This window comes from Dermacentor andersoni, chromosome 2, assembly GCF_023375885.2.
Source record: "Dermacentor andersoni chromosome 2, qqDerAnde1_hic_scaffold, whole genome shotgun sequence".
Lineage (NCBI taxonomy): Eukaryota > Metazoa > Arthropoda > Arachnida > Ixodida > Ixodidae > Dermacentor > Dermacentor andersoni.
Genome location: NC_092815.1, coordinates 17,868,816 through 17,881,190, shown reverse-complemented (window position 1 = coordinate 17,881,190; position 12,375 = coordinate 17,868,816). Strand labels below are relative to the sequence as shown.

General features: G+C 44.7%; 1 protein-coding gene across 2 annotated transcripts in view; it reads left to right on the top strand.

Moving 5' to 3' along the window:
- The window catches only part of LOC126542841 (protein ECT2-like), a 122,477-nt gene extending 112,414 nt beyond the window's left edge, over positions 1–10,063 (top strand). For both annotated transcript variants that reach the window (XM_050189957.3, XM_050189958.3), the window contains exon 21: positions 9,846–10,063. In XM_050189957.3, the coding sequence (XP_050045914.1) occupies positions 9,846–9,947 (102 nt within the window). In that variant the 3' untranslated portion in view covers positions 9,948–10,063. The remainder of the gene's footprint in view (positions 1–9,845) is intronic.
- Positions 10,064–12,375: the final 2,312 nt, after the last annotated feature.

Sequence of the window (12,375 nt, the reverse complement as noted above, 5' to 3'; positions counted from 1 at the left end):
ACTACTGTAGTTGTTTCTGACCTGCTTAATCACCAACATTGTGTCTGCGATCAAGAGTGGCAAAGAGGAAGCCGCCTTTCCATTCTCACTCCATTCCAGATAGTGTAGATTATCGCAATTCCACTTCTTTTAACTTCTTAAAGCACTCCTGGAGTGGCTGGACTGATGCCTTCCACTCCTCCCATTCCAGTAAATGGAATGCTTTCCTTTATATGTGTTCACTACTTGTGCTTGCATGTCTAGTAACTAAACTATATTTTTGAATTATTAATAATATTACAAATAATGTTAGATACTATTTTTTTGCATACATACTATTATTGTGTCACTTTGATGACTAGCAAGAAATGAAAGGCATTGATATGTTGTGCAGGGTTTTTGTTTGACATCTACTGGTTTACTAAAGGACGGGTGTACTAAAAAACACCATTTCTTTTCTAGCACACCTCTCTGACCAGCTGTAATTACACTGTCTCAATATTCAACAGTGTGTGAAAAAACATGCTGCGCATTACAAACTGCCATGAAATTGTGTAGGGCGCAACCATTTGCAACATTGTTTTTCACGTCCATTTTTGTGTTATTGGTTAAAGTAAATCGAATCACTCTTGACAACTAAATGTTCCCGTCTTAAATGCATTTTAACCTTGTAATGCTAGAATATTTCCAGCTCTTTACAAATGTAGAATGTGTAGAATACTGTGTTTATAAGTGGTGCTGCAGCAGAGGTACTTCAGGATGTCTGCCAACCAGGAAAACTGGGGATACTCAGGGATTTTGAATAGTCTGGAAATACTCAGGGAAAACTCAGGGAATTTGCACTTCTATCAGGGAAAATTAGCTGGAATTTTATTGAAAGGGAACAAAAGTCATGGTAATGCTAGCTCGAGTAAAGGCTGAACCCCATGAGAGCAATTTTGTGCGCGACGGCGACGAAAGACAAAACGGGCCGTCACTTGAACAGATCGCTCGGTCTTGTTGCTCGATCGCTCAGTTCTGGAAATCTAGAATTCGCCGCTCGTTGCCCAGAAGTGCTATGTACAACTAGCCAGTAGCGCGAAGCTGGAACTTGATGTACATCACTCAAATACAACCGACTGTCGCACGGAATGAGCAAACGATTGAAGTTTTATACGTGCAAAGATAAGAACCTACTGCAAGACCTTGAGGAATATTTTATGCTGCCTTTTACAACAAAATACATCAACTTATATTAATAAAGGACACGTCACGCTAGTTTCTAATTTCAATGCGTTGTTGCTGCCTTCATACCGGCAATACCGAGGAGACGTCGCTCATAATCATCGCTCGCATGGGGTACGACTTGTAGGCAACAAGGGAACATGACAGCCATCTCCATCGCATCGCTTGTCGCTGTCGCACGCAAGATCACTTGTATGGGATTTATACCTAACAGAGAGGAATCGTAACGAATTGCCTTTGTTGCTGTGTCGTCGGCTGGAGGAGTTGCCAATGTACATTCAACGACCGACTTTCCGGACACCCGTTAGTTAGAACGGCTTCGCGGCACCACCACGTACCCGATAGAGTCAATGTATATGAACATCTGAAATTTCGGGTGCAAGAACACTTCGCCGTCCGATTTTCCTAACTTCTTGCCGTGACTGCGGGTCCGAAATGGCATTAATCACTGCCACCATTTTGGCTACCTCACCGTCTCAAACGGTGCTCTCGCAAGCAGATCCACTGGCAGCCATACCACCGGCGCGGCAATGCTAAGCCTAGCTGCTTCCACGTTTTCTATTAGGCTTCTTGCCATTCTGTGCAGTGTTTTTCATTGAAAGAATTCGCCCCTGTCAGCAATGGCACCGACTCCGTCTTTGTGGTTCTCGCGAATGGCTTCGAAGCTCAGAAAGCACAGCATGTTGCATAATGGCGATACCCAAAAGTCAGCGTCGCCTCAATACAGCAATGTTACATGGTGAAGCATAACAAGTGTGTGCAGAGGCAATTGTCATGGGAAGCAGTATGTATTCCTTCATTATACACACGTGTGCCTGCCATCTCCTGTCACAGTACGAGCACCACAATGCATATTAAGTGTGCCGGCAGGTCTTCAGAGCTTTTTTGGATGTGCCTGTGGTGAGTTTAGCCCTTAAGGGCACTGAAAGACATGCATTTATTTTTTTCCCGACTGCCTCATTTTTTGGACGTTTACGTGGCCCCTACAGAGTCTGAAGTATCGCATGATGACTGTACAACTGACCAAGAGGATGCTTCAAATGGTCCGTTGGGCAAGCGTGCATTGAAAGGAGGACGAGAACAGAAAGGACCTACGCACTAATGTTGAATTCCAATGGTGAAGTCGGAGCAAGCTTTTCTGCTCGTTTCGGAGCAAGTTTGTTCCAATGGCAGAGTGAGGGCAGGAGTAAGGTGTTCCAATGAGAGAGTCGGAGGGGATTCAGAGCGGGAGTCGGTCCGTGGAGCAGAAAAAGATGCTCCGCCAAAATCGGCGGAGTGGACCAGAACTCTGCGTGACGTATTTCCTTTACCACGTTTGTCTGCTGGGAGGCGCCACCGGTCACAACTCGCGAGGAAGCAAAAGCTGCTGCACGCTTGGCGAGATATCTATTCCGCACTTTTAAAAAGACAACAGGTGAACGGCGCTGAAGAGACAAGTGCCCGGTGCGGCGGTGCTGGGAGCAAACAGCGGAAGGAAATGACAACACGCAAGGTATCCTGGGTAACTCGGTGATAGAACTTCTGCTTCCACCTTGCTCCGGCGGCGCAGGTTGTGTTCCACTCGCGGATCTGGAGGCGTTGCTCTGCGCCAGAGTCGAGTGCTCGCTCGCGGAGTCCGTCGGCTGCTCCGACTCCGCCATTGGAATTCAACATAAGGAAAGAACGGGACAGGAAGCGTGCCGCCACTTCTTTGAAGGAGCTTGAGCTCAAGAAACAAAGCGTTGGCTGATGCCAAGATGCAGGTGTCCCTAATATAAACCAAAATAAATTTTTTAAAACAGTAAAACGCAGCACTGAGGCAATGTGCACTGGCTGTGAGAGTATGTCAGGACAGTTGAGGTTGATACACCAGCTGTTTAGAGAGAATCTCACTTGTGACAAAGTTCGGGCCTCATACCAATAAGCTTGCTATCAGCTGCTAGAAATAGCTCATCTTCGAAAATATTTGTTCTGTATGCATCTCCTTTTTGTTTGTATTTGGGGAATGTTTGACAATGGGTTTTACGTTTCTTTGTTTTTTTGTGCAAATGTGTGTGTGTGTGTGCGCGTGCACGTGCGTGTGGGTGTGTGTGTGAATAAAATAAGTTCAATATGAATAAATAAGCACTTTTTCAATAAAATAAGCACTACTCTTTACTATTGAAACTGGATTAAGTCGTTTTATTTATTTTTTAGCATGCTTACTAGAGAGTGACACCTTCAGGCGACACGGTGTCAACCCATCTTGACATAAAACAAAGTTCTGTCACTCAGGGAATTTTGCAAAGGCACTCGGGGAAAGCCTGAAAAACTCGGGGAATTTGGAAATGTCAGCTTGGTAGACACCTTGTCAAAGTTGTTACAAGAGGTATTGAGGGATGATGCCACCATCCCTTGCTATGTTTCACGCTGGCCAGGCTAGCCGAGCAAGCGCTGCTTCTGTATCCTCCACTTTCTCTGTCTCCACAACCCTCTTCCTCCCCTGTGAACTTCGAGCAGATGAAATATCAAGTTGCATCTGGCACTTCTATCTCTACACTGAATTCCCACTGCCATGTAGCCACACCTATTTTTGTACTTCAGTGCTGGTGAACCTAGTTAAACCCCTTTAAGAACAGTCCAGTGCTCTATCGCCCAATGAATAAATGCAACAGTATTCACGTATAGGCAGATGGTGTAAGAGCTGGTATTGAGCAAAAATTTAGAAATGTAGTGAATTGACTAAGTCTAGTTTGCTAACTGGAAAATTTACTGGTTTTGTAGTCTCGCCTAAAATAAACATTCAGTACTTTAGGACTATGGACTTTAGGACTATGTGCCCTTTCCATTCCAACTCTATTCCGGAATCTCGGGCTGCAATTCCATCCTGGGTGTATGAAAATGTGGAATGATTCCAGAATCATTCCAGCTCTGGAGATGCCACTCTGCAACTCTGTTGTGATCACCATAGCAGGCAAGTGTATCATGCATCAAACACTAATCTTCACCATTCAGCAGCATCTTGCGTTGTAAAAATGCACTTTAGCCTTGAGGTGGCATCGTTCCTAATCTACCATGCCTAGTTTTGTACAAGTACATGTACCTTTTATTCACTGTCAGCCTCATTTATTATGTTAATAATATGAAGTGAGCAGTACAATTATTTCGTTGTATTTGTTGGTAATTGAACCATTTAACTGTCAAGTCACTTTATTTCAGCACCAGAGAAAACACGACTGATGCTAAGGGATGCATGTGAAAAGCCATTACAAAGCGTGACCAAGTTCTTGCATTAGCTGGATTTCATGTTCCTGATTCTGCTAAATGGCATTAGTACATGCAGAGAGTATTGAACCAGATAATTTTCTGTGCAAAGAGTGGAACTTATATTGCATAATTTTTATTTTGTATAGGATGATCACCGCCGCTAATGTTGTCTAACTCCGTGTGTAGCAAGTTCTCGTGCAAGTCCCTCCTAACATTTTTAATAAAACGTAGCCATCACCCGCTGTGTTTGGTTAGTGGCTATGGTGTTGAGCTGCTAAAATCGAATCCTGGCCATGGCGGCTGCATTTTGATAGGGGCGAAATGCAAAAACACCCGTGTATTTAGATTTAAATGCACGTTAAAGAACCCCAAGTGGTCCAAATTTCTGGAGTCCTACACTACAGCATGCCTCATAATCAGAAGTTATTTTGGCACGTAAAACCCAATATATAATTTTTTTAAACATGGCCATGTCTACATATAGTTCACATGACCTTGCACATGAACATTTTTTCTCACACTATACTTAGCACATTCTGCCAATTTAGTAAAAGGTGTTGCTAGCAGATATCTAGTTTTTACTATGCCAGCAGTTGATGATAGTTATACGCCGTATCTGTCATATCTGTACCATGCAACCGGGTGCACAAAATTAAGGACATAATGACTTCACAAATAGCAACAATTTGACAGACAGGAATCAAAATGTTTCTTTCAAATTTTTTACAAAGTTTCTTTTACTGCAGTTGTTAAACTATTGAATAAAACCATATTCACCCTGAAATACTGACTGGATTTGGCTTTGATAATAGCTATGATAGTATCTTAATCTTGTCAATATCAGCCTTTCGCAAGTTTTTAGCGTTGTAATGCTGCGTGTATTAGTCTCCCTACCACTAAGAGCCCCCGACACATAGTTGTGTAGAAAGTTCATATTGGGAACTAGGATGTCTGCCACATTGAGGGTGACGAGGCTGCAAACGAGGTTCACAGCCAGCCAGTCAATCTTGTGTGGTGCAGGCCTTATGGCAACAAGCAAACGCATTGCTAAAAGTTGCGCCTAATGAAATTATGCTCAGAAGGCTTGGCTGTGGGCTTTTCCACTTGAAGCTGCTTTGCAATGGCCATAACTGACCTTTCAAGGTTCAAACTCATCAAGGCCTCCGCCCGGTGGAGGCGAGAGAGTGCGAATAAACTTTATTATGTAAATCTAGCTTTGCAGAGACGTCCTCATTCCAGAATGCCTTGAGCTCAGGCTGCACCTTGGGCCCTCGCAATCAGCCATTGTTGATATTGAAGGGTGAAGCTGGCCAAGGCTCTCTCCCAAAGCTCGGCGGTGCGATAAGGACCGGAGGATTTAGTGGTGCCTGTCTGAAACCTATGTGCCTAAGGGACCTAGGCTCTCCGCAGAAGCAGCATTGCAGAGAGAATTTTGTAGGGGCTATGAGGTGATTTCTGGTTGGATAGGGGAATATATTGACTTGTAGAGCTCAGAGGAATCGCTCCTGCTCTCTAGGTAGTGACCTGTGGGCAAGGGTTTGTTGTTTGATGAGACTAGAGTACGAGACTAGAGGGTGCATGCACTTGAACTCGGATGCCTCGGCGTTGGCTCGGCGGGTCATATCTCGAGCCACGTGGTTGGTGATATTGTTGCGAAGAATGCCATGGTGAGCCAGTGCCCAGATGATCATGAATGGTCTCGTTGGCAGCTTTTGATTGATGATTCTGAGCATATTGTTATGAATTCTGCCACTAGCGAAGCTGTGGCAGAATTTGTCACTATGGCTTCAACCTCTATTTGGGAGAGCGCAAGGGCTATGGCTACTTCCTCTGCTCAGAGGGGATTGTTTCAGTGGAACGAAATACTGCTTCAATGTTCTTTATTCACGATTACGGTGGCTGTTGTGGCTGTTTGTCCAGGGTAAGACGCCGTATTCATGTAGGCTGTAGAGGTTTGACTCCCATATTGTTTGTGTATGGCTTGGGCCTCCTTTCACTGTACGTGGTGCAATGGATGCATGTTCCGGGGTAGGGGAGGTATGATGTCGTTGCTCCCGATCACATGGGATAAGCTCAGTCTGAGGTGGCGGAGGGCTGAGCGGGGCAGAGAGGCTTAGGTGTGAGAGAATGGACCTCTCAGTTTCTGTGACCGCCAGCCTTGTTTGCTGGCGGCATAGATGTGCCTTGATCAGCTCCTTGGCCGCGTTGTGCGCTCCTAGTCATAGTAGGCATTCTGTGAATGTACTCATCAGCAGACCCGCTGCCTGCTTATATGCCTTTCAGATCATCGTGTTGATTTTCTTTAATTCCATCGAACTCGACTGCCTGAATGGTGTCTGATCATTGGTGGCACTTATTTCTCTTTATCTTAGATGATAATTGGACATAAGCTGTTGTCTTACACAAAAGATAAAATTTGGTGACATTTAAAAAAGTAGCAATCTCCATGTCACTGTATAAGGCAACTAGGACAATGTATGGCTTCATCTGCCGTGTGAGAGTCTAACGCTGTGTATGTCGATGCGGCGCCATACAATTCCCAACCCGCCTACGCCCTTGCCACCACTTCTCATACACTTTCTCCTCTGACTGTTGCCACTATACCTGCCCCCACCTCCAATGCCGCAGCTATTGCGTTAACCATTGCCACTAGCTCTGCCCGTTTTATATTGAGCGACTCCAAAGCTGCAGTCCCCAATTTTGCGAAGGTTAGCATCTCCTCCTCTGCGCTCAGCATCTTTGAGCACTCCCCTCCCCCTTCTCATTGTATTTGACTCCTCTGGGTTCCGGCTCACGCGGGGCACCCTGGCAACCAGGCTGCAAATTCCATTGCTCTCGAGATGACAGACCGAGCTGGCCCCCTACACTCCGGGATGGACATGCGTGACTCCCTCCTCACCTTCCATGACATCACCCTTCATTACCGCAACTCTCGCCTATCCCTCCCTCCCCCTCACAAATCCCTGTCTAAACTCCAACAGAGCATGTGGCACCATTTATAGGCCCACACTTTCCTCTCTCCTGCCCGACTTGCCCTTATTCACCCCGGTGCCTTCTCACCCGAATGCACGCTCTGCAGACACCCATGAGCAGACTATGCTCATATTCTCTATTCATGCTCGAAACACTCTCCCCCTGCCTCTTGGCATGTATCTAGTCCGCAACTGTGGGAGGCTGCTTTGGCCAGCTCGAAGCCGGATGTCCAGCTATGGCCAACGATCTGGGCAGCGGAAGTCGCCACCAGGATCTGGTGGCCACGACTGGCAGCCTGAAGGCCACCCACGGAACAGCAGAATCTTAATTTTCTTTTTTCTTTTTTTTTTTTGACCTTCACTAAATAAAGTTTGTACCACCACCACCACTCCTCCCCCTCCTTCACCTTTCTCTCTCTCTTTCTGTGTGTGTGTGTGTATGTATATATGTAACAATGAGGATGTACATTTTGCAACCACCTTGAATAAAATTATGCTATCAAAAAACTAAAATTTCGTTTGCCAACTAGTACATTTAGATAATGTATTTTGATGACCTAGCTTGTACATGACTTGGAAAAACGAAAAGTGCTAAAAATGGGGCCATACAAAAACAACACAGTGTACTATTGTGGGTGTCTTCTCGTTTGCAGACCAGGCTTGTTGCAGCCCAGGTAACAGTGGAGATCACTGTCGTTTTCCAGCCAGATCGTCTAGTGAGTGGTACAGCTATAATGTGCTAGACACTATAGCCATACTATAGCCATTATAGACACTGGGCCACGTCTACATACAGGTGAGGGCGGGCACTATTTTGCAAGTTAGCTGTCCCTCAATCGCATTCTCAGCGTTGTAGGCATGCTATGTTGTTCTAGATTTAAAAATCCAGGAATGAAGCTTTGCGCTAAAACGTCGATAGTATCATATGATTCAAGTTTCACTCGCTTTTGGTGACCTGCTGTCTGACTTGTTTCAAGAGACGTTTGGAGGTAACTTGGGATCATGTTATTGTAGTCATCACATGATGCATGTTATTTGATCGCACTCGGGAACTGATGAGGCAGACTATACGAAACAGGGCTGCTTCCTGTTTAGGAGCCTTTGTGAAAATTATGGCATCCGTTGCTCTCAGTAAATTGAGGGCGAGTAGCTCCGATAGATTTGAAAGCATAACGTCTCCTGACTCCCGTCAATTCTGAAAATTTCCAAGACGTTTAGTTAGGATGGATGGGCTCTCCACAGCAAGCATCACATGTCACGACGGGATAAGTGAGCCTCAACTAGGCGACTGGCCATGGCTGTCTGGTGTTGAGCCGTCGAGCAGCGACGAAGTGCTCTCACTATGTCCATAATTATCCGCCAACTTCGTTCTTGACGCCTTTTATGCACACCCCCTCCTCCTAGCATCCATCACTTCACTCCACTTCTTAGGATTCTTTTCCGTTAGTCACTGTCACACTCTCTAACATTCACTGGTTTTTTGAACAGCACATTCTGTAGGTCTTTCTTTCTTGTCCTGTTTTAAAGCAAAGCTTTTTAAAGTAAAGCTTTCTTTGCTTTCTTCCTTCAACTTTTCCACTACTGCTGCTGCTGTGGCTGTCTTGCACTCCATGTCAAAGTTGGTTCAGAGCGTGTATATACATGGAAGCGCTAAACAAAGTAATTATAGATTCGCACCAACTAGCCCGCCAATGCATTGTGCTGGACATGGAAGGAGCGTGGCAGTGAGGAAAGGAGATGCGAGAAACTTTTTTGGACCTTTGCAGTACATCGAATGTGCACAATGCCCTCTGGAGCTCCCTGTGTGTTGATCGCTAAATTAGCCTCTTGAAAGCTGTAATTATCCGTGACCTCCCACAAAAGCACTGCAGAAATTGCAGCACTTACCTTTCTACTATATCCTAGTCCATATGGAAGCTAGACGGAATGGTAGAGAGGAGGCAGATAATGGATAGAACTGACGCAGTTGCAAAACAAAGAAATAACAGCCTCGCCATGCTTCACTTGCAGTTCCCATACAGGGAGGGGGATAGGGTAAAGATGTACTAGGTGCAATTTACAGAAATATGATATCCTTTTTTGAGCCTGTAAAATTTGATGACAATCTTCGTTTTTAAAAATTGACGGCATAAATAAAATATCTGCATCCTAAGTCACTATATTAACTTTTTCATGCAAGATACCTCATAAAGATTGGTGCAGTGGTTGCCAAAAAAGACTATTTCTTCGCTGCCATGTATTTTCATAAGAGCTCTTGAGTTAGCTTCCTCTTGAGATCAAAAGGACATTTGACTTGGACATGGACATCCTGATTAAACCGGTATGTCTAGCAGATATTTCTGGATCACTGGATTCTTAAGAAGCCATTGTAAATGTGTGCAGAAGCATTCATTATCGCTAAGCAAATGTGAGATTTTATGTGCTCAGAAAAGGATTGTCTTGCAGGATCTTGCCGACGACTCGCCATGCAGCAGTCCTCAACGTGGTGCCCCACAGGTGCGAGTGAAGAGCGGGTCCTACGGTCCGTCTACATCAAAGCGTGCTTGAAATTTGTTCAACTTATATGTTAAAGTTTTTAATCAGTCATGTTGTGGTCATATGGTGCTTTTATTTATCGCAAAATTTTATGACTGTTTTACTTAATAAATACTGACGGCCACTCATTCTGCTTCCACATGCACCTTCTAGCTACTGTCAGAAGTATTTGCAAGAGAAAACACACAACCAAAACAAAAAATGCCAGTCTGGTGTGTCTAGTGCATGTAGTGGCATATAAGTATTAAATGCCACTCTACTGAACACAAGAACCATGCTTATAACCGTACGTACCAGCTATAACGTTGTACCAGAATGCCTAATGCATTAGGCAATGAAACGACACAGCATTGCGGTTGCAAGGTGAATATGTGTCCTTGTTTATTGCGTCATCACCTACACATATACATTTTACAGTTTCCACTTACGGTTTCCTGGCTGTCCGTTGGTCGGTTTTTTTCTTTTTTTTTTTCAGGGTTATAAGTGGGCCGATCCCGATGACTAATCAAGGCGGTGACTTAATCAGGGTGTCTACCAAGTTGACAATTCCAATTTCCCTGAGTTTTCCAGGCTTTCCCTGAGTGCCTTTGTAATATTCCCCAAGTGACACAGGACTTCATTTTATGTCAAGACGGGCTCCCGACATCATGTCGCCCAATGGTGTCACTCTTTAGTAAGCATGTTAAAAAAGATAAAGAAAGCTAATCCAGTTTGAATAGTAAGGGGTAGTGTTTACTTTATTCAGAAAGAAAACAGAAGGGAGCTAGGGGTTAGTAAAATGCACAGCGAATAAAATATCTTCGAAAGAAATAGTAATACCCATTGCACATCGAGTCAAACATTCTAAAATACGAATAAAAAAAGAGATGTGTACAGAATATTCTCAAATATAAGCTATTTCTATCAACTGATAGCAAGCTAACTGGTATGAGGCCCGCACTTTATCACAAGTGAGATTCCCTCGCAACAGCTGGTAGGTCAACTTCAACCGTCCTGACATACTCTCAGCCCGCGCACAACACCGCAGTGTTGCGTTTCACTGTTCTAAAAGAGGGTTGTTTTTTTTTGTTGTTGTTTTTTTTCCTCCTTGGATGAGGGACACCTGCATTTCGGCGTCAGCCAACACTTTGCCTTTAGAGTGCAAGCTCCTTTGTCCTTTGTCTTGTTCTCCTTCGGCTGCGCGTTCGCCACACGGACTATTTGAAGCATCCTCTTGGACAGTTGTACAGTCAGCGTACGATTTTTCAGACTCCCTAGGGGCTGCGAAAACGTCCAAAAAAATGAATGCATGTCTTTCACAGCCTTTAAGGGCTCAAATCGCCACAGGCACGCCCGAAAAAGCTCTGAAGGCCTGCCAGTACACTTATTAGGCCTATCGGTGCTCGTACTGTGACAGGAGATGGCGGGTGCACGTGTGTATAGTTAATGAATACATACTGTGTCTCGTAAAAATTGCCCCTTTCCACACTTTGTTATGCTTCACAGCGTAACACTGGTTCATTGAGGCGAAGCTGACTTTCGGAAACCGGCATTATGCAATGCGCCAATGGAAAACACTGCACAGAATGGCAAGAAGCTTAATACCGAACCTCGAAGCAGCTAGGCATATTGCCGCGGTGGTAGCTACGGCTGCCAGCGGATCTGTGTGCAAGTGTGCCGGTTCGAGGCGGCGAGGTTATCAAAATGGCGGCGGCTGTGGCTTTTATTAATGCCGATTCGGACCTGCGGTCACGGCAAGAAGTTCGGAAAATCTGACTGCGAAGGGTTCTTGCATCCGAAATCTCAGACGTTCTTATACATTGACCCTAGGTAGCGGGGCCTTGAAGTCGTCCGAATTATTTGGAGTTCGGAAAGTCGCTCGTTGACTGCACTCTGGCAACTCCTCCAGCCGACGACGCGGCGTCAAAGACCATTCGTTATGATTCCTCTCTGTTACTCGAGCCAGCATTACCGCGACTTTCGTTCCCTTTCAATAAATTTACAGATAATTTTCCCTGATAGAAGCACAAATTCCCCGAGTTTTCCCTGAATTTTTCAAGACTACTCAAAAACTCAGAGAATTCCCGGTTTTCCCGGTTGGTAGACACCTTGTAAAATAGTGGGCTGATCCTGCAGGCAGTGCACTCGCACCAGTTGCTTAGGTATAGCATGTGTGCCTATAGTTTCTTTGCTTTTTCTTCAGGGTTCAGTGTTTTCGCAACATCTATAGCTTCTCCATATAAACGAAGGAAAAGCTGCAGCTTTTGATAAAGAACTGTTCACAGTACATGCACGTAAATCTCAGAAATTCTAACTGCGCTACTCTTCATCTAATTGGAGGGAAATTGAACACCTTTAAAAGAAGGTAATATTAAGTTCTCGTTTGTGCAGCAGTAGAATTTAGCCTTGGGCACTTAATTCTTTAATTATAGATATCATACGAATCAGAAACCGTCGATAC